Source organism: Perissodus microlepis, chromosome 2, assembly GCF_051167445.1.
Source record: "Perissodus microlepis isolate ML-2025 ecotype Zambia chromosome 2, ASM5116744v1, whole genome shotgun sequence".
Classification (NCBI taxonomy): domain Eukaryota; kingdom Metazoa; phylum Chordata; class Actinopteri; order Cichliformes; family Cichlidae; genus Perissodus; species Perissodus microlepis.
In genome coordinates, this window is record NC_140462.1 from 12629602 (window position 1) to 12654809 (window position 25208).

Below are 25208 nucleotides of genomic sequence, written 5' to 3' on the forward strand. Positions count from 1 at the left end.
CCAGGTCCAAGGATCACTATAACAGATGTTACTTATAAATAAATCTCACTTTCTTCTCATGTATATCTGGTTATTTATTAAATTTTCAAATATGTTTGCATTCCAGTCTTCTGCAAAAGTGCACATTTATCAAAAAGGCCATAAGGTTTAGTTAAACTGTCTACAAATGCATAAAAAACAATTAGGTTTTGTCTCATCTTCGCTTGCCACCACAGCACCTTAACACCTAAGAAAAAGAAAAGAAAATTTGAACTCTTTCGTAAGAATTATTGGCAGGCATCAAAACTGTGCCGAATTCTAGTATTATACAGTTACTTCTACCTGATGTGGGTCCATGGGCATTTTCATTAAGGCCAAAGAATAAATGCTAAAGAGAAAAATAAAAAGAGGAACAAAAACTAAAGGAACACAAGAGGTTTAATCAACAGGTGAGGAAAGAGAGAGAAGGAAAAAGTGACAAAAAGTTTAGAAAACACCACCGCACAGAAGATGTCATTGATACCTTGCACTAATAAAAAACAAGTCAAATCTGAGTGTGTACCTTTTCCTCTATTTCCTTTATTTGTCTCTTTTGCAAGTCAATCCTGTCCTCCAGCTCTCTTATTCTCTGCAACAAAAAGACAGAAGTGGTTAGCTTGTGGCCACGCGAAACACATCAGATTGATTCTGACACAATCATTTCCTCAGGTGCAACAACATTTCATTTCATTTCTTTATTTATTTCACACATGGTTCAACAGTTAAGTTAGACTGCTATCAATCTATTCCTGCAGACACGCCAAATAGTCTTCTGACTTTCCCATCATGCCATACTGTCTCCATGGCAGCTGTTGGAATGAGCTGCCATGGCAACTGAAGAGCAGATTTAACAGTGACACTGTTTGAGACTTAAAAGCTGAGCGGTTTCATCAGTGACTCAGTTCTTTGTTCCTAACATATTAGTTTAAATAGCTTTCCACTGTGAGTGCTCACTATACAGTACATAAATACAACTGAGGCAGGCAAGCATATTTTAAAACAAAAACATGACATTTTGAAGTTAATATCCTGTGCAGCAAATCAATCTGAGGTTGAGGTGAATGCTCCAGTTAAATATTACTTCTTAACTACAGAGAAATTGGAACGAGTGTTAATAAAAGCCACACTGTGGGGACTTTTTAAGTGAGCATAATTCTCAGAGTTATTATTATAAAATATATCATAAATTAAATCAGATGCATTTCTCGGACCTGCAAACATGTTGATTTCTAATCGGTTCAGTAGTTTGAGCATATTAATTAGTAAAAACATAAAAAATGTGCAGTAAGTACGGTTAGAGGATATTTTGTTAGTGAGTTAGAGTACATGTAGTGTCATGTAGTCAATGGATAACGCAATGCCAAAAGCCATGGGTGTAAAAGTATCGAAAGGGCTGCTGAGTGGAGGGATACTGAAGGAGTCAGGGTATTCAGATCACAATGAAACACACAAACACTCACACAAATCCAAGGTCATTCTGTCTCATCTTTCCACTCTTCCACTTTTACATATGCACTTACAGATAGAGTTACAGGTAGCACGTACAGGGATACTGCATCTTTTTCAAAGCACCAGAGATCTGGTGGGGTTAGAAGTTCCAGACAGGTACCAGGGGTCAGATTCAGGGAGGGCAGGACTCAACAACCTGACTGGGTTTGTTTTGAGCCTTACCTGCTGGGCCTGCTGTAGGAGCTCCATGCGCTCCTGTAAGATTTGACTGTCATACTGCCGGCTCTGCCGGAGAATCTGACGCCGCAGCTTGTCCACGGCTAGCCTCAGCTCCTCCCTCTGCCTGTCTGTCAGCGACTCAGCCACCGCCTGGCATGCCGGCTGCTCCTGCTGCAGAGCGCTATACAGCGTGGCCTCCAACTCCTCGATCCTCTGCACAGCCAGCCACATATACACACATACATGTATACACCCACAAACACACACACACACGGACGTGCACATGCACATGCAGGAACACACACAGGCATGCACAAGCACAAACAAGGGAATACACATATGCACACAAACACACAGACACATACACACAACACTGTGACCATGGCAGATATGGGGAACACTTTTCCACTTTACATTGAGGGCTATTCAACCTTGGTTTTTACATGGTCACTTGATTTGGTTAACAACACAAACTGTGCTTTTCCTTACACATTGTTCAAACAACAAATTCCAAGTAAGAACCAAGATCAGCCCAACACAATATCAAGTGGGACTATAAACACAAACCAACACCAAAACTGACCAAGTAAAATGGTTAGAATTACATGGCGAATGATCTAAGTGTTAACTTCTGTTATCTGGCTACAGTCTAGTTAAATCAGTGGAAGTGGAGAATGCTTTAAGATTCATGCTTAAAAAATATATAATTAAAACCTTATTATTAAACTCACTCTTTTAACTTTCTCCTGAGCAACTTTAAATAGGATATTCATAAATGAATCATATCATACTTTCTCAAATCAAGAGAGAGTAAATCTGATCGAGGTTTAGGTCATAAACAAGTGGCCACGTATCCCGGCCAACTGAGTGGCTAAGATTATTAAAATAATTTAGACTTCAGTGGTAAAAGATGCAGTATCCCAACACAATGTAGCAAATTTTACCTTGATGGAGCATGTTGCATTTGTGATGGTTAACAGGGTCCTAGATGTTTATCTCATGCTGAAATGATAATGCTGCACCCCTGCATTCTTGAATTACTTTATCATCAGCCATTATAAGTAAAAATATACACAATGGTAAGCAGTAGATGTGTCTGTGTTTATATGCAGGTAAAAGCACGCTGTGTATTATTGCTCCAAGCTTCGTACCATGTAGGCTTGGTCCAAGGCCTGCTTCCTGTAGTCCAACTCCTCCTCAAGGAATCCTTTCTGCTTACTAAACAGCTCCTGCAATAAGATGTTATAATCTATAATGCAGGGCTTGGTAGAAGGTAGCATGTTGTACATAGTAGTATAGTTATAATTACGTATTAGTCTTGATAAGTTCTTTGACATAAGAACAACAGGAGACTATAATATTAACACGCTGCTTTGAATATGTTGTAGAAAGCTGAATTTTATGCATTTGTAGATAACTTTCTCACCTTGTCATTTTCCAAGTCGATCATCTTCTGCGTGAGGGCAGCCTCAGTGCTGTCTATCTGCTTCAACCACTGCAGATGAAGACACAGAAAGGTGTGGGATTCACATTTTGCTTCTATAAGATTAATCTGAATTAAACAAAAATGAGTTAAATGAAATGTCCGTCTTTATCTTCTTCTTTTGCCTCTATCTCAGCCCTTCTCTAGCATCTTCTTCTGTTGCACTGACCTTCTGCATATCCTCCTTTACCACCTCCATGACTCTTCTATGTGGTCATTCTCATTTATTTCGTGCCTGGCAGCTCGATCTTTATCATCCTTTTGTCCAATATATCAATCTGCACATGTCCAAACCATCTCAAGTTTGCCACTCTTACGGTGTCTTCCAATCATACATCATAGCAGAGCTCACAACAATCTGTTTTACTCTTGCTGCTATTCTTCTCTCACAAATCACCCCTGACACTCAACTCCACCCACAACACCCTATCTGCACTCTCTCCTTCACCTTGTGCACTGTCCATTGCTCGGGATGTTTAACCCAGCCACGGGCTGTGGCACAAACCAATGTACTCTTAGTGCCAGCCCCATGCCTGGATAAATGGGGAGGGTTGCATCAGTGAGGGCATCCAGCATAAAATCCTTGCTATATCAAATATGCAGGCTTGAATGGAATGGCTTTGCTGTGGTAACAGGGTGTTATATCAATGTTTGTCCACTGTGTGTCAGTAAAGAGAAACTTTCCACTCACCTTTTCACAGAGTGAGATCACAGTCCCTGCTTGGATCACAGCCACCTGCTCTTCATTTCTGAGATTCTTTAGAAAATACAAAATCGACAAAGACTCATTAGAAATTATAAGACTAAAGTGATTTTTTTTTTTTACAGTGGCTTTTGGAGCTAAAGTTAAACTAACAGTGGGTTCGAACTCACCCCATTATCTCCCAGAATATCCAACTTCTTCATCAGTTCAGGAATTATTACATCCTGCACAAACCCCAAAACCAAATCATCAAGGATGTTATATTAACTGTGCAGGTATTCAAGAAAGCATTTAGAAGAAAGGTTCTAGTTTGTTTTGTTTTTTTTTACTAGTGCATTCACCTTGACTCCCTCCTGGTGGCAGTAGACTTGCAGGGCACTGCTACTGTTCTCAGGGAACGCAGACATGTGGAGATTGAGGGCAGGTGATCTGCGCTCCCTTTCCTATGTATGCAAACAATGTGTTAATATTCACACATAATGTCAGCTATGCAATTATTCATTGTACCACGGGCAGTTCTGATCAATAAAAAGAAGAATAAATGGTGGTGTAAGTCAATGACACTATGCAAAATGGCAGGGAATGAGGGATTTACTTACATGACAATGACAACATGATCAGGATCTGCCAAATGAGGGCGGGGAAAACCGATGGAAAAGGGATCAAAGAAACCAAGCCAACAGAATGACATGCTGAAACTCTAAATTAAGCCAGTGACGTGTCATTTCCCAACATTGAGATACAACTGCTATTTAAACTGATGGAGAGTGGACTCCATCGGGGTGATGGGACTTTAGAAATAAAAAATACCATCTTAATAGTATGGTATGCAAATTCTTATTTTTTTTTTAAAAAAAGGAAACAAAAGCATAATTCCATGGGTTCTGTCCTCATTTTGTTCATATACATCAACTTTCAAATTGTGAAAAATACAACAACAGAAAATTGGGATATGCATGCAAAAATGAGACAAAATGAAGAAAAATGGGAGTGGATGGTGAACTTAAATATATTTTTATTTACTTAAAAATTATATTCTTGACAAAACATTTCTTCATTGACAAAAATATTCGATTTCAGTAAAGGGTAAGGTACACAGCTGCCATGCAAAACAAGGAAACACAGATGCATACAGTGAAGAACTGAGCAGTGTGTTTAAGGCTATGTCTGTCTGTCTGATGAGTCACTGTATATAAGTCTTGCGTCTGGAGCTGAGATTGTTGTTGTCACCTCCTGGTGACAGTATGATGTTGGCACAGTCTCTTACTTCCAGTTCAAGGACTCTGAATTCCAGCAGCTCATTTTGGTCCCGAGCATCCTGAACCTCAGCCTGCAGCCGGGACTCCGCCTGCTGCAACGCACTCATCTGCAAACACAACAGATTCGTTACACATACTAAACACTATGAAATGTTTTAAAGTCTTGTAAGTAAATATCCAGGATGCCAAAAGTCTGTTCACCCTGGACAATATGTAATAGACTGTATAAAGAAGATGGACAAAGCCACTCTAGCTGCAATGCTTTGTCAGTTTCTTGCAATTTTGAAACCATATATAAAAATTGTGAGTGAATCTGACTGTGAAACTGAGAGGCACTGCACACTTGTACCGACATCAATCAAATAGGGCCCACTCTTACAAATAATATGTTTGAGGCTTCTTTTTTATTTTAATGTGGGCCAAAGTTTTGCAAAAGAACATAATTTTATATTAAAATAATTACCTAGTGATTAAGTCCATAACATCATCTGGAAATTGTTAACTTAGATCACTGATCAAGGGAGCTGAGGGTTATTTCCAATCGACTTCTATAAAACCTGACTTGTTTTTTGAGCCAAAGGATCTGCCCCCTCCTGGCCATTAGACAGAATGCAGACTTAAGGAACTGCATTGACTTTGCTTTCTGTGTCTATAACTACAACCTTTACAGCACATCTTTACAGCTGTTATTCTCATGCATACATTTTAAATTGTGTATTTACTTTTAGTTATCTTATAAATGTTATCAATTTTTTAATCAACAGAGTTACATAGATAATTATCTTTTAAACAGGTACATTAACTAACTCTGTCACTATTTTATCAGTTTAAGTTTTTATTCTGCTTATGTTTATACAAAATATAACATTTTCAGAGGTGGTTAATAAAGAACACATCTGATCATGAAAATCAGGTATTACAACTAGTACTGAATACCTTGATATAGGAGGCTAATCTAATGTACCTTCTCACGCAGTTCCTGGTTGGTCCTGAGCAAGTACTGCTTCTCTTCTACCCATTTTGAATCCTGCCATAACAACCAAACACAACATGAGCGAGAAATGACACTGGCAGGAACAGAAGAGGATTTAAAGGATCTGCAATGACATAGTGTGATGAACAAAACTCCCATCCCTCAAACTTGCAGCTTAAAAGACACAAGCAAATGCAACACAGACACAAAAAAGATAGCACAGGGTGGCAGGAGCACAAGTTTATTGATGCAGACAAATGAAGCCCAATCAGATAACCAAAGCAAAAGAGCTGCAATCACAGGCAACAAGAGTTCACAGCAACATGAGGACCAAATGGCAATCTGAGATGAAAAACAGCAGCAAAGCGAGTCGGAATACCAGCTGGATCAAGCCACAGTGGAACAGGCAACATGCAGTAACTCAATGAAATGCTTCACAAAAAAGTAAACAAAGTGTCCTGATATGAACTCAGCATGATAAATTCAGTGATCCTCTCACTACTTTTTTTAAGCAAAAAAAAGCCAGAGGCTTTCCCACTAGACATCCAGTGGTTTGGCTTACTTTCGTACATATCAAATAACCAAAATCAAGTTGTATTAAGTGAGTATTTTCATGTTTTAACAGAAAGTTATATACTACCACATGAAGATCTTATGTGTTAATCTATACAAAGCTAAAATGAATCAAGGTGGTTGAAGTGTTTAATCTGTGATGAGTAACTCAGACACAAGTATTTAAAATAAAACACCATCATCGGTAAGGGTAGGCAGAGGGGGAAGGAGAGAATGCAGGCACAGCACTGACATCACACATGCAGAAAGTGACATCACAGGAATCTGCGGCAGACCTGGTCAGCAAAGCGCCAGCCAAGGAGCACAGCAGCCAGACAGACATGCAGGAGGCCCAGTGAGAGCAGGACCAGTGAGCTTCTGTCCCCATCCACTGTCTTTATTACCTGCCCCCGCTCAGCCAGGGCCTTCTCCAGATCCACGATCTTTGCCTGGCAGCTGCTGAGCTCCACCTGCAGCTGCTCACGGGTCTGTGGGCGGGAAAATGAGCCATCAGAGACTTAAATCCAAGTACAAAAGGAATGAACAGAGCAGACTGAGAAAACCATAATGAGGATCTATGCTCTAAATATTTTCTTGAATTGGAAGTTAGACTTGTACGTAGCACATTTGGAAGGTGGCAGCAGATACGAACCCTGGCCTCCCTTTCTGCATCCAGAGACCCCCCAGTCTGCTCCTGCAGGAGAGCATAGGCCCGCTGAAGAGCCTGGTACTCTCTAGTGAGCTGACGAAAACGAAGCTCTGACTCCTCACGGGAAACGCTCTGTGATATCAAAGAGCAAATGTGTCAAATTAACACATAAAGCTTCACCCTTTACTTTTTCATAATCACATATATTAATCTGTAAATTACTGTTAACGTTCCATCTTACTTTCTTCTGATTTGTTAACTCAGGAATTATATTCCACATCTTGCAACTGTTTAAGATGTTAAGATATTTCTTTCAGTGGATACAACAGGACTTTCCTACCTCTTCCAAGTCCTCCTCTGGAGTTGCAGGCGTGCGGTCAGTGAGGTCAGTGTTATAAGAGGTCAGTGAGGAGGTTTCAGAGTCTATTGACTCCTCATCAAATCCAAAATATGTCTCCACAACATGCCTCTGCAGAGAGCAGTGGAGGGGGAAAAGGGTTAAATCAACCTCAGCTCTAAACATATGTTATTCTGCATATTAGCAGTTGGAAACAAAAACAATTATTATCCAGAACTATACTGCATCTGATTTCAGCTTAGAAAACTTTTAAACCAAATATTGATGTCATCAAACCCAAAAGAAATCCAATTACTTTTGCAACGTAAGAGGAAAAATGACTAAAAGTTCAAACTTGTTAAATCTAGACACTGTCATTCAGTCAGTAATCTCATTTTAAAAAACTTAGACTGAATGACTGCACTGACCGTTTACTTTTTTTTTTGCTTTTAACTTTTCCAGACTCCAAAGTGCTTACCATCATGTTTATAAGTCATTTCCTGGCAACCAGAGAAATAAAGGCAGACCAGGGCACACAGGCAAATGAAAGAAGAGAAATAGAGGATAAAGAGGATGTACTCGGTCATGTTGCTGCCAGACCAAAAAGTAAACTACAAATAATATCTTAAATATACATCTATCATATCTTCAAAAACACCAGTAGATCTAAAAACTGAAGTGCAGCCCATAAAGTACAACAGCTTTTTTTGTCACTCCTAAACAAAATCTAAAAAGCCGACAACAAAGCCTGTGGTTACAAACTCCTACGAAAAAAAATGGTCAGCGTCTGGGTTTGTCCTAAAAAGGAAAGCCAAATTTCCAGGTGCAAGTCCAAAAGCCAAGCTGCTGTGCCCCAATTCAGTGCTGAACCTGCCAAGCTAACAAACTGTTTCCAGGAGGAGAGGAGGAAGAAAATAAATGTCATGCATCTACAAACTCCTCCTCCTAGCAACATCGCAGACTCTAAAATGTCCCCTGATGTATTAGCCCAAACATGCACACACAAGTACTTAGCAATTATTTCTTTCAAACTCTGTCACCTCAGCCAATTAGATATTGTCATCCCTTTAAGCCCTTTTGCACAGATAAAAGCATGAAATGCTGCACACAGCTTGCAGTTTCTGTGATGCATGCCCAGTCTTTAGTAACACTATCTAATAAAGGCCAAAAATATACTCACATAAAAAAAAATCTATAATAAAAAAACCTCAAAACAAATAACTCAACTAGCTGCGTGTGTGCTCACTGTGATGGTCCCAGCAGTGAGGGATGGTGTCATAATTGTCCCCTGAGCCCAATTAAACACAAACACACAAGTGAAAACAATGCTCAAGGATCAGTCAACCACAGATAGGGAAGTTGCTTAGTTACACACCACTGGATTAACAGATGTGTAAAAACACTGATGAAAACTCACTTTCGGCAGCTTGAAAGGTTTCTTCCTGTTCTTTTTGCTCATCACCAATCGATCACGTTCCTAAAGACACAACAGATGAACATTTTTAAATTCTGACCCTTAAGAGAGCAATCGGAGGCATCTATGGCGGCACGGGATTCACATTGCTCAATCAAAACGTTACCTGCCATCAGCATAAAATGTTTTGTTCAGCAGAGTCTTATTTAGTTACACTTCTTTTCTATATTTCAAATTAAATAAAGTCACAGCATTAAACTGCAAATTCGAGAATTTAGCAGCTTCTAATAACTCAAGCTGTCAGACTGACAGTGTCAGTGAATGTAAAGAAGATAAGAGGGGAAACATAGGCAAAAACTAAAGACTAGGCCATTCTTCTCAAGGTTTTGTTTTTTTTGTTTTTTTTTTAAAAAACATATAACCATTGATCCTTCTGACATGTATAAGTTGCTCCCCTGATCCAGAGGGGTCAAAAACGCAGAGAGAAGCACAACTTCAGGGTTAGAACTGTCACAATAAACGTCCCCCTTCTAGCCATGGCAATGCAGATGATTTTATTATGTATTTGTATATTGTTATTGGCACACTTTTTAAAAAAATCCACTGACATATTATGGATAAAATATAAAGACAAAAACCTCTATACGCTTCCAGTGAAGTACACACATGAAAAATCATATTATCATTTGCAGAGCCAGAACTGTTTGCTGATTTGTTGGCATCGGGATTCAATATAGGCCGATTAATTTAAAAAGTAAAGACGGGACAGAAGAGCAATGTGGAGTGCTGATGTTGCACAGTTTGTACACCAGAGGGCAAGTTGACTGTGGGAAATAAAAATGCTTGGAACAGGTTTAACATACCAACCAGCTGATCCAAACAGAACAAGCAGAGCTTAAATGAGTAAATAAATAACTACACATAAGAAATATTACGTAAATCTGTTCATGTTTCATGTGTCTGAAAGAAAAAGAAAAAAAAAAGATTTTCAGCTGATATAATGGAATATACGATTTTAAATCACTGAATATCAATATCATTACTTCTCTTAATACTCCTGCATTTGTCGGGGTCTAATATTATACCTACAATAATAATCTTGTGCCATAATGTATTGCCAATACATTAAGAGATATTATAGCGAGAGCTATCTAAAAACATCTAACAGACGAGCTGACATAGTAATGTTATCTGAGTATATACTGTTGTATGACCTTATGTGTTAACAGGCATGTAACCCTGTCCTGACCTGCGTGAGCTCATCAATGATGCCGCGTTGCTCAGCAACTTGCAGCTTGAGGAACTCTACTTCCTGTTCCTCATGGGCGTGGGTCAGGTCAGTCAGGGAGCTTGGTCGCTTCATCTGGGCCTGAACGGACTGCTGCTGTGATGGTGGCCGAGAGGAGGAAGCTTTTTCCTTCTGCAGGAGGAAAACAGAAGGAGACAAGACTAATTATTTTTCATGCTATTCATCAAATGACCAGCAGAGGTCCTGTTTCCTTCAGAGAGCCCTAAAAACCATAAAACGTCCTGAATAGACTAGATAAAACTATAATATCTACTACATCCGATTACTACTTTTTGATTTTATCTTTGGGTGTTAAAAAAAGAGGGAGTTAAGAGTCACCAGAAGATGTTTAGGAAGACATGTTGGTTGCACTTACCATCTCAGCATTCTCACGGCTCAGGTTCTTGAGTTTCTCCTCCATGCGCTGCAGTGTTTGCAGGAGGTCATCATTTTTCTTGGACAGCCGCTTATTCTTCTCAAACATGGGCTTCATTTGGCTCTCTGCCTCTCGCACCCGTTTCAACTGAACAGAGGAAGGAAACAGGGAGGGGGACATTGTAATCTTAAGTGTCGCCACAGAATTTCCAGCTTAACTAGGACAGTCAACATCAACGGTGAGGAAGTTAGGAAATATTTAGATTCAGGTTTCTTAGACATCCATACTCTTCATGGTGTCTAAACTTATGCGAATTATTATTTAAAAAATGTCTGCATGTATAATTGTATGTTTATAATGACTGCACACGTGTGTTTCTCACTAGTTCATTCCTCTCATCGGCCAGTAGTGCATTTCTGTCCTCCAGTTTCCTGATGACTGAGTGGAGCTCTGCAATCTTCAACTGGAACCTCCTCATGTCACGCTCCTCCACCTCCTGTGAAGCCGTGGGGAGAGGAGAAGAGGAGGAGGAAGACAACAACTGAAAAAGGGAGTACATGCAGGCAGGCATGCAGGTAATGGAGACGGACAGTAAAAAGGAGGTGATGGCAAGAAAGATGATTTGGCTGTTCACAGAGTGAATGTGTATGTGAAGTACAGTAACCATGTGATTTACGAACTGGTAAATTGACTGGTACTTAAATAATGCCTTTCTAGTCAGATGAGCACTCAAAGCACTATCTACTGCATCTCTCATGCACCCAGTCACACATTTATACAGCGCTATTTATATATAATGTTTGTCTGTAAAGGCTACTTAAGTATTCCTTCAAAATTGATTTTGTGGCGTTGGCTGGAATCAGAAAAAAGCTGCATAAACAACAACGTATATTAAATTCTCCATGTACGGCTCACGGATTCACAGATGTGCCAGTTTCACTTTTTAACTCTATGGCATCTGTTATTAATATCAATATTATCAATTGCACTACAAAATCACAATTCCACTGTGATTTTTTTTATCACTTATTTTTCTTTAAAAGCTCCTCACCAGAAATACCTCACATTGTGCTTACTTTGTATAAAATTTGTAATATAAATTATAATATAAAATATTTGTAAATATGGGAAACTTTCGGAACATATAAAAATATCTTAAGCATAAAATACTGACACGTGTATACCTGGTTGTTGAGCAAGTCTGGGTTTTCTCCTAGTCCAGGCACCACTTCTCTCTTCGGGCTGCCATGGTTGTGTCTCTCGGCCTCTCGTACCTGACCCAGCTGCTCATCCAGGGCTTCCTTTTGGAGCTGAAGCTTCTGGGCATAGCCAGCCTGTAACCCCAGCTCCCTCTCCAGAGCGCAAACCACCCGGTCCTTTGCCTTCAACTCATCCATCTAAAGGAGTGAAACAGAACTAGATTATAGTCATTATAAGGAGTTAGTAAATAGGTTTTACGTCTAACTGAAGTCCTTAATATTTTATTTTTAAGACCTTTTCCAATCTTTTCTTTTTCTATTACTCATGTTATTTATTTTTATTTTACTAGTTTATTAATGGTTTTTTTTCTGTTTACACTTTATTGTCCCTCCACTGCGGTTATACCAGAATGAATCAAAAGGGGAACCCTCTCACTCACCACACATCACAAACTCACATTTAAACCACCTCTCAACTCTCATTTATCATCTTTATCTAAGCAGCTGGAGTCCATCTCTTGTCTTATTCTATCTGGTCTTATTTTTCAAAATAAAGCACTGAAAATATTGTTCTTATTGTCTACAAAAGTGCAGAGATTTCTGAGAAGCAGCACAAAACTCAGATTCGATTAAATCTAATCATTTCACTCGTTTCACCTCCAATATGCAAATATTAGTTCATATGTACAATGTTCTTCTTTATAATTTATGTATGTACATTGTGCACAGCTTCAGTGTAAGATGGCGTTTGCTGAAAGCTAAACAGGAGACTAACAGCTTTTATAACACTCTGCTTTAGGTTTGATTAATTTATAAGCCTCTGTTCTTGCTCTGCATTCATGCAACCCCTCCTGACAGCTGTTACCACCTCTACTTCCCTCCGTATTTTGTTCTTTAACGCCGGTATTTCCTGCACCGCCTGCTCTCCATCAATAAGCCGTGCTTTACTCTTTGAGTTTCCTCACTCAAGCATTCCTTTACTAACAACAATGCCTATTACTGTAGCCCTCCTGTATGTAATAGGGTAAATCAGTAACTGCAGCAGGTACACAGACATTTATACTTGCAGATAGCGCCACATGGTCAAGACAGACATTGCGGCAATTAGCTCCTAACCTTCATGCTACATCAGTGAGATAAGCCCCGAGCTGAAAGTGAACTTCAGTAGAAGGAAACCAATCCATGTAATCTGTGTGTGTGTGTGTGTGTGTGTAGGTGTGTGAGTGTGTGTGTCATTCAAATATGATCTAGACAGACAGGGACTACAGAGTTAACAGCTGCTGGGTTCGTGAAGCAAATCTATCACAGACATAACATGCTTAGTTTATGATGCAGTGTAAGATGTGTCTGCTTATTGCACACAGTACACCTCCCTGTTTTTGCACTTCACTAATAGTTAGCTCCTTGTGATGCACATAAAGAGGCACGTTTAATCTCCAACTATAAAATCAGTGATAACAGGGAGGACTATTACACTTTTAATGCCCCAATAACACTTTCTTAATCAGCTTCTTAGCAACAGAGCACAACATAAACCTCTATTTACCTGAAAAAAAGTTGAAGCTTAAGTAAAGGTAGATTTTTGTGCCTGTGTGTCTTTAAACCAACAGGATTTAAAAACAGTGAGGAAAGTTGTGAGATTGGCCAGGTGAGGTTTTAGTATTTAATACTTATGGGTGATTATTTATTGCTTATTTAATCAGGAATAATGGAGTTATTTGATTAATACTGGGCTTTGTGATTATGATATTGCCAATTGAAATTCAATTTAAAGTTAAACTTAATTCATCTTGGCTTGACAGTTAAGTGGATTCTGATAAATTACTTTTAGAAAATACTTTTTGTCACCAGCAAATATACCTTCACCAGGCTTATTATTTATGTGTTCTCACCAGCCGGCGGATGTCTTTCTCACAGTCGCGTTTAATGCGGTGCACCTCGTCCTGGTGCTGTTGGTAGGCTGTGCGGAGATCAGCTGCTTTGGCTTTATCAGCCTGAAGAGCGTTTGCAAGAGCCTCTTCGGCTTGCTTCCGAGCCATTTTCTGCTCCTGAATCTGAAATGGCCCGATGCACACATTTTAATATTTATATACACAAAAACAACAACAAGAACATCAGCTGTGCATTTGTAAATACTTGCCCTTGTCCTATTAATACGTTTAATGACAGATCTAGGCATCTAGGTAGGCTACAGTGAAACAATAGGTTGGCAACAGGCTTTTCCACCCTGCTTCCTGTTTTTCAGGACCAAATTACAAAAGTGTGCATAGTCCCACAAAAACACAGACACACACACACACACACGCACACCCACATACATACGCAAAAAGGGTATTTAAACACAAAGTGCACTCGAAAATCAAGTCTGCAATACTCATTTTATAACTTTGTTAGATCATCATATACTCTATACATGTTCTACTTTCCACAATCTGACATGTGAAAAAGTTATACTTGTCACCCCTGTACCTACTAAAACCTACCTCCTGCTGGAGCTTAATTCTCTCCCCATCAAAGGCTCTCCTGGCTTCCTCCCTAGCCTCTGCAAGAAGGGCATTTTTGAGCTTGTCAGCAGCTCCATCTCTCAGTGCATTCACAAGACCCTGCAGCCTCTGAACCTCAGTATCCCGGATCTTGATTGTTCTGGCCAGCTCGGCTTCATGCTGCCGTGCCAGAGTCTCCCGTATGGCAGCGATTTCACGTAGCTTTTCTTCATGGAGTTTGGCACGCAGGTCAGTGAGTGCTACGGCATGCTTGTGTTGCTCAAGTTCGCGAGCCTGCCGCTGCTCCTGGAGCCGCTCGCGGAGTTTGCATACCTGATAGAAGGACATAATGCAGAATATAGATTAGAGTACCCCTGACAAGCAGCCATCAGTATTTACATAAAGTTTGTCCTGACTCTATTGTGCATATTTCCATATTTTTACTCTAAGTCCTGGCAGACTAAAACAAACTAGCCACGAGGGATGGAGAGATGAGCACAGAGAGGAGGTTTGTGTGTCAGTGAGCAGACTGGAGTAATAAACTGCCCGGAGACCTTTTTTAAGAAAAAGAAAAAAAAGAACTATATGTATTCTGTTGCTGTGAGGGGAAGGCCTCACAGCAACAGAATAGCCAAACTGCACGCCAGGTAACCCTACTGTCCTATTAGAGATATTGCTTCTTTATAAGTGTGCTTACATGCTTTTAAACATTGGTTGCAAATAATTTATAAATAAAACTGGCAACCATTTCTATCCTCTGTTTCTGCTGAGTTGATGAAATAGGGGACGACTTCTCAACCTCATTTATTAACTTTAAACGCATGTTCTCAGCTCCTTCCACCTCTTCTTCTTCCTCACCCTCACCTTCCCGCGTTCCTGCTGTAGCTCTATCTGAAGGTCCATGATCTTGCTCCTCAGTTCCTCATTGGTGGCCGGCACCGAATCAGCCATCACCTCCGATTTCTCCGGCTTCCGTCCCTTCTTAGACGGTTGAGCCGATGGGGGTGTGGTTGATGACATAGCACTCTAGCCGCCCAGTCGGGACGGACATAGAGTGCAGGGTGTGATAAAATTGAGGAGAAAATCAGTCGCTGCTCCTCCTCCCTACAAGGCCCTGCATCATCATCACCATCATCAGGACGTTGAAAAGTCTACATTGTTGCTAAAGGTTGCAGAGAGTTTCTACCTGAGAGAGAGACAGACAGACAAGCAGAGAGGGACAAAAAAGTGGAAACAAAAAAAAAAAAAGGTTGAGTCAGGGTTAAAATCTGGGTTACACAGAACTACTCAGTACAATACTCCGGGGCCAAGCAACCAAATAATGACGCAATATAGCCTGGGGAACACAGACTATTTTGGGGACTAACATTTGTACTCTCCTCTGCCACCCTTTTCTCTCCAACATATACACATGGGCCATTTATCACCATCCTGGGCTGCAGTCCCTGGGCTGTACTTAGCAGCTCCACAGTGCATGAAAAAGTGTCTGGCTATCAAAGTTTTAGCATCTCACAGTAGCCTTCTTCCTTTCTGTAGATTAAGAAATCTCTTCTTTGCTTTCACGAGTCTTCAGGCTGCAGATCCCATAAATCTTTCCTACCTGTTCTAAACTAATGACATATCACTACTTTTTTATCACTAAGATGACAATTAGCAAAACACTCACACAGTGCTCTAATGGAGTTACAATTCCCTAATTTCACCTCGTCCATGTCTGCCTTTCTATTGCTTTCTTCTTGTCTTCCCATTATTGAATAGATTATTGTTTTAAGCAGATATCTTCTTCATGTTGTCTTGCCAAATATAGGCAGAAGCTGCTTGCATTACTGTCATTTGATTCCTCCGCTATATTCACAGCACAATATAAGAGCAACATTTGCCTCAAAGTCTCCTTTTACTCCCTAAACATACAGGATATATTAGAATAAGGCAGTCATTAACATTATTTTCTGATTACAGGAGCCACAATGTCACATCTTGATTGAAAATGTGATTAGTAAATAATCAAATTAGATTTTCAAATCAAATATCACCTTTGGCTAAACTGCAAAAAAAGCGAGGCATACAGAAATAAACACTAACGAATTTTAATTAACGACTGAATATCTCTTATACTCCTACTCACTAACCAAGGCCAGGTTATGATAGCAGCTATTTTATTTGCATATTTTGTTACAGATGTGTTACAGTGGCACACATCCTCTGAGCTGAAAGCGGACTCCTCTAATCTCTTCTCAGAGTGGATTGTAACCCAGTAACCTTCCAGTCATTCTGCTAACTATTAAATAAATAATGCAACAATGAGGAAGCTGGAGCATTAAGACCGCAGGTGCCTCCATCTTTCTCTACATACACATTGCCACGCATTCATACAACATACACAGATGGCAGAAATAGTTACCAAGGCAACACTTGCTCTCAAAAACGCCTCTCATAGCAAAGGATGATGGGAAGAAGGAGCCTCACGGTGGATGTGAAAAGCATACAGTTCATTATTTGTATAGAAGCTTCAGATTTAAAAAAGAAAAAGAAAAAGAAAAAAAAGAATACGTAAGTGCATACATGGTTTTGTTATCTGGTTGCATCTTTGAGACGAGGTTGACTGAGAGACAGAAATGCGTCGATGCTGGAGGGCGAGGAAGCTTTCTTCCACATGAATTTTTACACAGTGTGCACAGTTGAATGCTGGGAACCAGTGGGGGCAGGGAGGGAAGGGAAACGGAATAACAGAGAAAAGGTGGAAGATTAAACCTACAGTAGAGGTAAAGCAGTAAAACAGGAAGGAAATTGCATACTTCTACAAAAGAAAACTAGCTCTTACCCAACTCCCCTCTGTCCCCTTATACTCCCCACCCCCTCTTCATCTATCCAGCCTTACATAAAGGCATGGCGATGTTACTGATCTCACACTTATTCACACAGACAGAGAAAGCAATAGAGGGAGGTCATTCACAGACAGAGTCTTAAACTGAACAATTAGGGACAGATACAGCTGACACATATTCACACAGCCACCAAAAGTCCTCTACCCCATTCACAATAGTAACAAACGTGTATTTATTTGCAGTAGCGCAACAGACAACTGACACACAGGCAAGTGAGGTGGAAACATGCACATATAATTTATGTGCAGTTTATGTGCAAACAACAATAAATGGCTTCAGCACACTTTCTACTGTTTTCAGCATGTTTATGCATGTCAGCGTTGTTATCAAAAACCAGGTGTGCCACAGCTGAAATGGCTGAGAGGCATGACATATGGTTTCCCTGGTTTTTTTTCTTCTTATTCTAAGGAAGCACAGATAGACCCATAAGCACATATCACACTTGACTGTTCGTGTACACTGAGTTAGTGCAAACAGGAAGCCAAGGGTTTGTTGCTTGTTAAAAACACCACAGAGGAAGAAGCACACGACATAAAGTGAGATCAGAGATTTCTTTGCCTCGATCAATGATGAGATGAGGTTGCGTAACATCATAGCAGCAGAAAACACAGATCTACTTATCTGCCGCTTTATTAGGTACATTTTGCTAGTACTGCACTGTGCCCCTTCTGGCTTCAGAAATGCATACATTTTTTGTGGTATAGATTCAACAAGCTGCCAGAAACATTCCTCAGAGAATTTGGTCCATATTGGCATGATAGATCACACAGTTGCTGTAGATTTGGTAGCTAAACATCCATGATGTGAATCTCATGTTCCCGGACATCCCAAAGGTGCCGTATTAGATTGAAATCTGGTGACTGCGGAGGCCATATGAATACAGTGAAGTAACTGTTCAAGAACCACGATAATGTTTGATTAGAGCTATGTGACATGGCGTGTTTTTAGTGTGCCGTCATGTTGTTATGCTGGAGGAAGCCATCAGAAGATGGGTGCACTGTGGTCATAAAGGGATTGACATGGTCAGCAACAATATTCAGATAGCCTGTTGGATTAAAACAGTACTCAGCTGGTAGTAAGGGGCCCAAAGTGTGCCAAGAAAATATCCCTCACACCATTATACAACCATCGTTGAATCTTTCATACAAGGGACGATAGAGCGATGATTTCATGTTGTTTATGGTAACCTAAATGTTGCAGCGGAAATCAAGATTCATAAGAACAGGCAATGTTTTTCTAATCTTCTAATGTCCACCTTTGGTGAGCCAGTAAAAACTGTAACCTCTTGATCTTAAGGAGCACCAGCCAATCCCAGAGGAAATTATGTAAAAACTACATGGTTTGGTCTTCTTCTTCTGTAGTACATATGCTTCAAAATTCAATGTGTTCTGCATTCAGAGATGCTCTTTATCATACCTTGGTTGTAAAAAGGAGTTATTTGACTTCTATCAGCTATCAGTTTTAAAGCAATCTGACTATTCTCCTCTGACGTTTGATTATAACAAGCCCTTTTCGCCCAGAGGACTGCTGCTCACTGGATATTTTCTGGGCCATTCTTTGTAAACACTGTCTGGGAAAATCCCAGTAGATTAGCAGTTTCTGAAATACTCAGACCAGCCTGTCTGACACCAACAATCATGCTATTTGATGTTTGCATTGAACAGGTGTTCCTTAAAAAAAGTGTCTGTGAGTGTAGACTGGGGAGCATTGAAAACAAAATATGGGGATATGTTATAGTGGCACTGAGTATTTTTAAATAGTAAAGAATTACCCACACATGGAATAACTAAAAGTTTGTGACCACAGATATGGTATTTTAGATTGTTTTTGTGACACAACTCAGGAAATGCAGGAAAAAAAAAAACAGGCATCTCTGCTCAGAATTTCCAAAGGTCTAATGAACATGGTTGATGTAATAATAAACCATAAAGTGTACCTAATAAGTTGAGTATGTATCTTACAAATACTAAGCCAAGATTTCACCTGAGTCTAAAATATTTGTGCAGCAACTACAAGACATCTGCCACCCACAGTTCCCACAAAGCCTTCTGGAGCCACATCATGTTCCCAAGCTGGCAGCCAGGCGCTAAATCTCAAAGTTTTATAGATCATTGAAAGCCAGGAATGTTATATGTGAAACTGGAAAATTTTATAGGGGCACCCAGAAGCTAAGAACCACCTTTAATGTTCGCAGGAGCAAACAAAAACCAGCAAAGATCGTAGACCTTAAATTACCTCGTCCACTCTAAGTGTAAACTCTTTGTGTAGCTTACACTGTGATGGAAAAGGAAGCAAAACCCTTCAACAAGAGAATTCACCAGACAAAATTAACAGATTTGTCTTCAACATCTATATTTAGCTAATATAAACTCACATTCATTCTGAATAAAAATGTCACTATGACTCATGACTTCAATCATAAGTCATATTTTGCAACACATTATATAAACTGAACAATAAATCAACAAAAAACTACCTTCAAGGCCTTTTTTAGTGCAGTGAATGTAGCTCTGAGATCATCATCTTGAGCTAAATCACTATACTATAACTGCAAAAAGAAAAAAATTCCAAATGAGGAAATGTTTTAGACTGCAAGATAATAAAATAAAAAGTAAATAAAATTAAACCTGTGTGACATGCCAAAACTTTGCAGCATCATCTTTTGGGGGAAGGGATTACCCTTATTAATTGTTATGTGTGTTGTTGTGTCACTAATTATCTTCTTCTCTCTAATTACCTGCTTTATAGCTCCTAGTGAGTTTGTTAGAGTTACATTTGACTTAACCCATCCATTTAAAGCAGTGGTTCTCAAACTGTGGGGTGGGCCCCCCTGGTGGGATGTGGAGCCACTCCAGGTAAGGTGAGGATGATTACGGGAAAAAATATGGAATTAACTGTTGAATTGAGAGTGGCAGAGTTTTCATTGTTGCCATATTGGCTTTTTTTTTAAAAATGGATGAGAGGGAGCAGTTCTGACTGAAAACTGCTCACTCGTTGACTGGTCAGCAAGTCGTCAGCCAATGAACCATGGATAATGCTCTTTTTTCAAACAGTATGAGCAAGATTTACAAACAGACATAATTTTTAAAATGAGTAACTGATTCTTTAGTTTTCCCATAGACTTGTATACAACAAGAAGTTCTTTTTGCAACCCCAGCTAACGCCATCTGGTGGCCTTCAGATAGAATGCAGGTTTGAAGCACTTCCGCAATAGCGTCTTCTTTTTTTTTCCAGCCGAAAGCTACGCCCGTGTTTTATACCATCCATGGCCTTAACTCTTTTCAACTTCTGAGGTCAGGCATGCCAGAAAAAGTTTGAGAACCACAGGTTTAAAAGAAGTGTTTGGATTCCTTGGTGCATATTTGCCTTACACATGTAAGACTGCTTTGGTCTGAGATCTGGGCAAGACATAAACTCAGTCAGGTTATGTCTGGTGTAAAATCTGTGCCAAATCAAACATGTGGCTCCATCCGCTGTGGTGACCCCAGGGGAAATAAGAGAGGAGCGGAAAGTACTTAGTGCAATAAAGCTGTTCTCAACTGCCATATGAAAAACTAAGGTTGCAGACATATACAATTGTTTTAACATACTAATGACTTCACAACTGTTGCTTTTGTATTAATCTTTGAATTTGTTGCCATTACAGCTCGGGAGCCAATCATAATATCAGTGGTTCAATCTCAATCCCAGGTGTCAAAGTGTCCTTTGCCAAGATACGAAACCCCAATTTGCTCCCAATTCATCCTTTCTAGTGTCAGTGTGCATCTGACAGATAAAAAGCACTTATAGTGAAGTGCTGTATGCATGAATGTGTAACAGTAATGCACTTTAATAGTTAACTTTTTTACTTGAGCAGACATTCTGAGTGGACACAAGCTTATTACACACTAACAGATGAATCTACTCAAAGCCAGACAGATCACACATGCTTACCGAGGGTTAAACATTAAGTACACTTTACAGCAACATAAAGGCCCAATAAATACATAAGCAAATAGGAGCTCAAACACTGACTCCTTGTTCCTCTTTCCAAGTTTAAAAAAAAAAATCAACACTGAGGGTGTGGACAGGCTAATATACTGTATCTTATTTACACTGCATATTGGTTACAACACCTAGGCCTATACACAGACACACAGAGAAACAAGCCTCCTCACTGCAGTCATCAGCAGAGTGTAGACTGTCAGAACAAGGCTGGCCATGATCCAGACACCCCTCCACAGTCTGCACACACACACACGCACACCCTCTGCTGTCTAGAGATTCACTTAAGATACACTGTAACGATCCCACCGAGAGGCCGAGTAACCCAGCCAAGAGCAACACTAGTGGAGCATATGACCTAAAAACTACTATGCCAGGAGAATGACTACAAGTTACTGACCCCAATGACTAGTCAACCCAAACACACAAACAATAGTCTCTCTCTCACTGTGTCACATACACATACCTTGTACTGCTGGTTTATTGCACAGGCTCTGGTCTTTGGTGTCTATTAATGTGTTAACATAGTCGTAATTATCATTGCTGAAAGCTTTCAGCCTCTCTGTGTACCTCTATGAGTATGTATGCTTTTGCATGCATGGTTGCGCTTTAGCAGTGATACCCTCATCCCGCTCCAGACCGGCATTGCAACACAATAAGAATGAGGAAAGTGCAGCAGATAAGGAAAGAGAGCGTTATACACATGAGAATAACAGAGCACTGGGATTATTCTGGTAGCAGGCCGTCACTCAGCACATTACACTGAGGAAGGCAGAGATATGGAGAAAGCAATAGGATTATGAATGAAGTATTAGTGTACAAATTAAGTTATAGAAAGGGAAGGAAAGAGAGGGGGAAACAGTGACGTACACTGGGGTCCCAGGAAATGTAATTGCTAAATCTAACAGAGCAGACCAAAATATCAGTAGACAGATCTGTATTTTGCAATATGATGATACTTTAATTCCACTTTTTTGGGCTCAGTTAACCAGCTCATAAGGGAGGCATCACAATGTGGATCCCTGCTTTTGATCAAACACAAGTGAGTGTGCAACACATGCTGGGTGTCCACTCAGGCAAATTTACGAGCCTCTGGGGCCGCCTGCTACAGCAGCAGCAGCAAAACTGTTATGACAGACAGCCTGAGAAACACAACATGCATGGTAGTGGGCTGCCTGGGCAGAGGAATATGCCGGAGATGATGGTCTAATGCGATGTCGCCGGCCCTCTAATGAGCTGTCAAATAGGAGATTAAAGGGTAGACTACTGCCGGGTGGGAGGGTTTTTACACTGCTGAAAACCTGTCTGTCCGGCTAGCCAACCACACCCCACGGCGAGAGGCTGCTGCAGCATCATCCTCCTCCTCCTCCGGCCAGGACGGCTGTCCTTGCACTCAGAGCTGCACGGTGTTATGTGTTGATGTTTTTTCAGCAAACACGGCCACGGTGCTCTTGTGCTGGTGTGACCCAAACTAATCTGGTCTAAATATTTCACCAGAGGCCTCTCTTGTTCCGGGAAGATAATGTAACAGCTCTGATGATATGAAGGGGGGGGCAGCAAAAACAGTTGAATGTTAATCGCCCGTTATCATCGAGGTTCACGCTTCCTCTTTGGCTAGCTGGCAGAGTGGGACAGCTGTGTCATATCGGTTCAGCATTCAACCACAAACACAATATTCACATCTCCACAAGCAGCTTGGCAGTTACTGTCGGCAGGCTGAACTCACATCGAAAGCCAGAAATGAGGTCCAGACGGTGCCTCTCTATCCGTTACTGCTGCACCGTTAGCGGATGTGTCACAGGAGCTAGCCGCCTGTCAGTCAACAAACCACACGCTAGAAGTTCACCGGCTTTGCAAAGCGAACAAACTCACCTGAAATAGGAGGTCAACGGCGGTCACAAGTGGCCCGAGGCTTGTGAACGTCTCTGCCCAATCTGCTTCACATGCAGGAAGGGAGGCTGGGCTTCGCTTCGCTGTGGAGGGCTCAATGAACTCACCTCTCCCGCCTCCTCAACACCCCGGGCTCCGCTAACTGCCGACAGCCGACCCCTTTAGAAACTTTCCTCCCCGGATATCAGATGTTTTAGAGCAGCAAACGCGAAGGCTGAAGCTTCGTAATAACATGACCCTCATCAGCTCCAGCCTTCTCCTCCTCTTGCGCTGCACGTTGACATTTTCCTCCACGCCCACACACACATACACACACGTTATAACGCGCGCGCTACGTCATCCGCTCCTGTGCATTTCATCCACATGACTGAATTATTAAATAAATAAATGAAACGATTCCAGTGCCGTGAACATATGTATGTGTGTGTGTGTGTGTGTGTGAGGAGGGCGGCGTCGCCGGTAGCGTGATAGTAGCGCGACACCTGACTGCGTGTTCAAGAATGACACCGCGCGCGGTAATTGCGTGGACTTACGTCCATGCGCAGCCGGTGTTCAGGAGCCAGACGCAGGGTGGTGTCGGGAACGTGCAGTCTACTGTACAAACTGGCTCTACTTTGTCTTTATAAGGCGGATGTGACTCGTGCGCTTTAATCCTGGGAACCGATTTACAAACACAAGTATTTAACAAACATATTCTCTATTTACCATAGCAATGTATCGTGCTGAAACAAGCCCCCATCTTTGCATAACTGGTTTTGAAAAGGTCTTTGTCAAGAAAGATATCTGTTCCCTACCACTTCCAAATATTACTCTGTGATTTTTTTTAATGCTACTCCCCCCGGGATTACGATAATTTATGTGCCTGTATGCTCCAAGAAATATTAATAATAACATGACTCCTGCACTTTTTGAACAGGATGTGGTTTAGCTATAAGATCTGTGCTCTTATAACAACCGCAATTACCACACTCAACACATTAATGGCAACGCCTAACCTTTGATTTTTATGTACTCATGTTCATTTCACATTTGCTGAAAGCACATTAGCCACGTTTAAAACATCTCACTCTGCTAAATTACTTGCGGCCGGTAGCACGTGAGATCCAGCGCAACCAGCACTTGTAAATACAGGAAGGTTTAATTGGAATGTGCTAAGTGATGCATCTTGGGGGGGGGGGGGGGGACCTTAATTAATTATTTAAAAAATATTATTATTTACATTTGATTGTTGAGTTAGCGAATTGATTTCCTTTATTGTACTACTGTTCAGTTAAGGTGACTATTGAAATATTGAAAATAAGCTCAATAGATTATTGGTGTTTGTTTCTCCTCTGTTTCAAAGTTGGTCTGATCAGCCTGCACCAAAGTTCCCCTTTGCTCTCTGTTTGGTAAGATTTTGGTCAGTTTGAGCAGTTAGTCTGTTACATAATTACCCTGTGTTGTCATTACAACTAGAATTTAGTCTTTATCTGACCTCTTTGTAAAGTCCCCTGTTATTTTTACTGATATATATAAATATATATAAATAAAATTTGTACTTGATGAGCTTTTCAGATAAAGATGATTTTTTTCACTATTTCTTATGATTTGACCAGGTGTTTAATGAAAAATACAAACATGGACAGTGATACAATGTTCATATTTTTATAATTTTCATACCACTAGTGTTTGAAATCAAGTAATCAAGATGTTTTTTAACCTTTAATTAGAGCCTTAACAAAAAAAAAATACTTTAGCTGCCAGTACTGACATTTTTTTTCCATTTCACCAGCTCAAAAGCACAATTGATGAGAACCATTGACCAACAGACATTTTTACAACAATGGGTTTCCTGTTTCTTTGGTATTTCATGACAAATTAGGGAGATAAGAGCTCAAGAGTTGGTTCCAAGTGTTAAATATTAAAGTGGTGGCTGGTAAATGGGGACTTTCGTGGACCAAAGAGGTGTGGATGCATGTGTGAATGCAGTGGGAGGGGAAAAAAGATCTATTTGACATTTTTTAATTTTTTTTAAAAGAAAGAATGCTTTGTTAAGCTCAACAAAAAC

The 25208-nt window shown here is 40.4% G+C and overlaps 2 protein-coding genes across 6 annotated transcripts; both read right to left on the reverse strand.

The window, feature by feature from the left end:
• Positions 1-317: 317 nt before the first annotated feature.
• On the reverse strand, positions 318-23647 carry jakmip1 (janus kinase and microtubule interacting protein 1). Of its 5 annotated transcripts, none has more exons than XM_084947480.1 (22): positions 23144-23647; positions 15267-15584; positions 14403-14735; positions 13812-13973; positions 11905-12117; positions 11103-11261; positions 10721-10867; positions 10306-10476; positions 9060-9119; positions 7646-7774; positions 7309-7437; positions 6953-7144; positions 6096-6158; positions 5140-5238; positions 4214-4315; positions 4043-4096; positions 3861-3926; positions 3113-3181; positions 2838-2915; positions 1690-1899; positions 542-607; positions 318-398 (listed from the first exon to the last, which is right to left on the reverse strand). In XM_084947480.1, the coding sequence occupies exons 2-22, from the start codon at positions 15420-15422 to the stop codon at positions 348-350; spliced, it is 2709 nt and encodes a 902-aa protein (XP_084803606.1). In that variant the 5' UTR covers positions 15423-15584; positions 23144-23647; the 3' UTR covers positions 318-347. The 5 variants fall into 5 exon arrangements, with proteins under 5 accessions (XP_084803606.1, XP_084803596.1, XP_084803615.1 ...); XM_084947470.1 differs by having other exon boundaries at positions 15267-15588; XM_084947489.1 differs by having other exon boundaries at positions 7061-7144; positions 15267-15588; positions 23144-23645.
• Positions 7783-9053, reverse strand: LOC146392422 (uncharacterized). Its single transcript, XM_084947520.1, has one exon. The coding sequence runs from the start codon at positions 8227-8229 to the stop codon at positions 8092-8094; it is 138 nt and encodes a 45-aa protein (XP_084803646.1). The 5' UTR covers positions 8230-9053; the 3' UTR covers positions 7783-8091.
• Positions 23648-25208: the final 1561 nt, after the last annotated feature.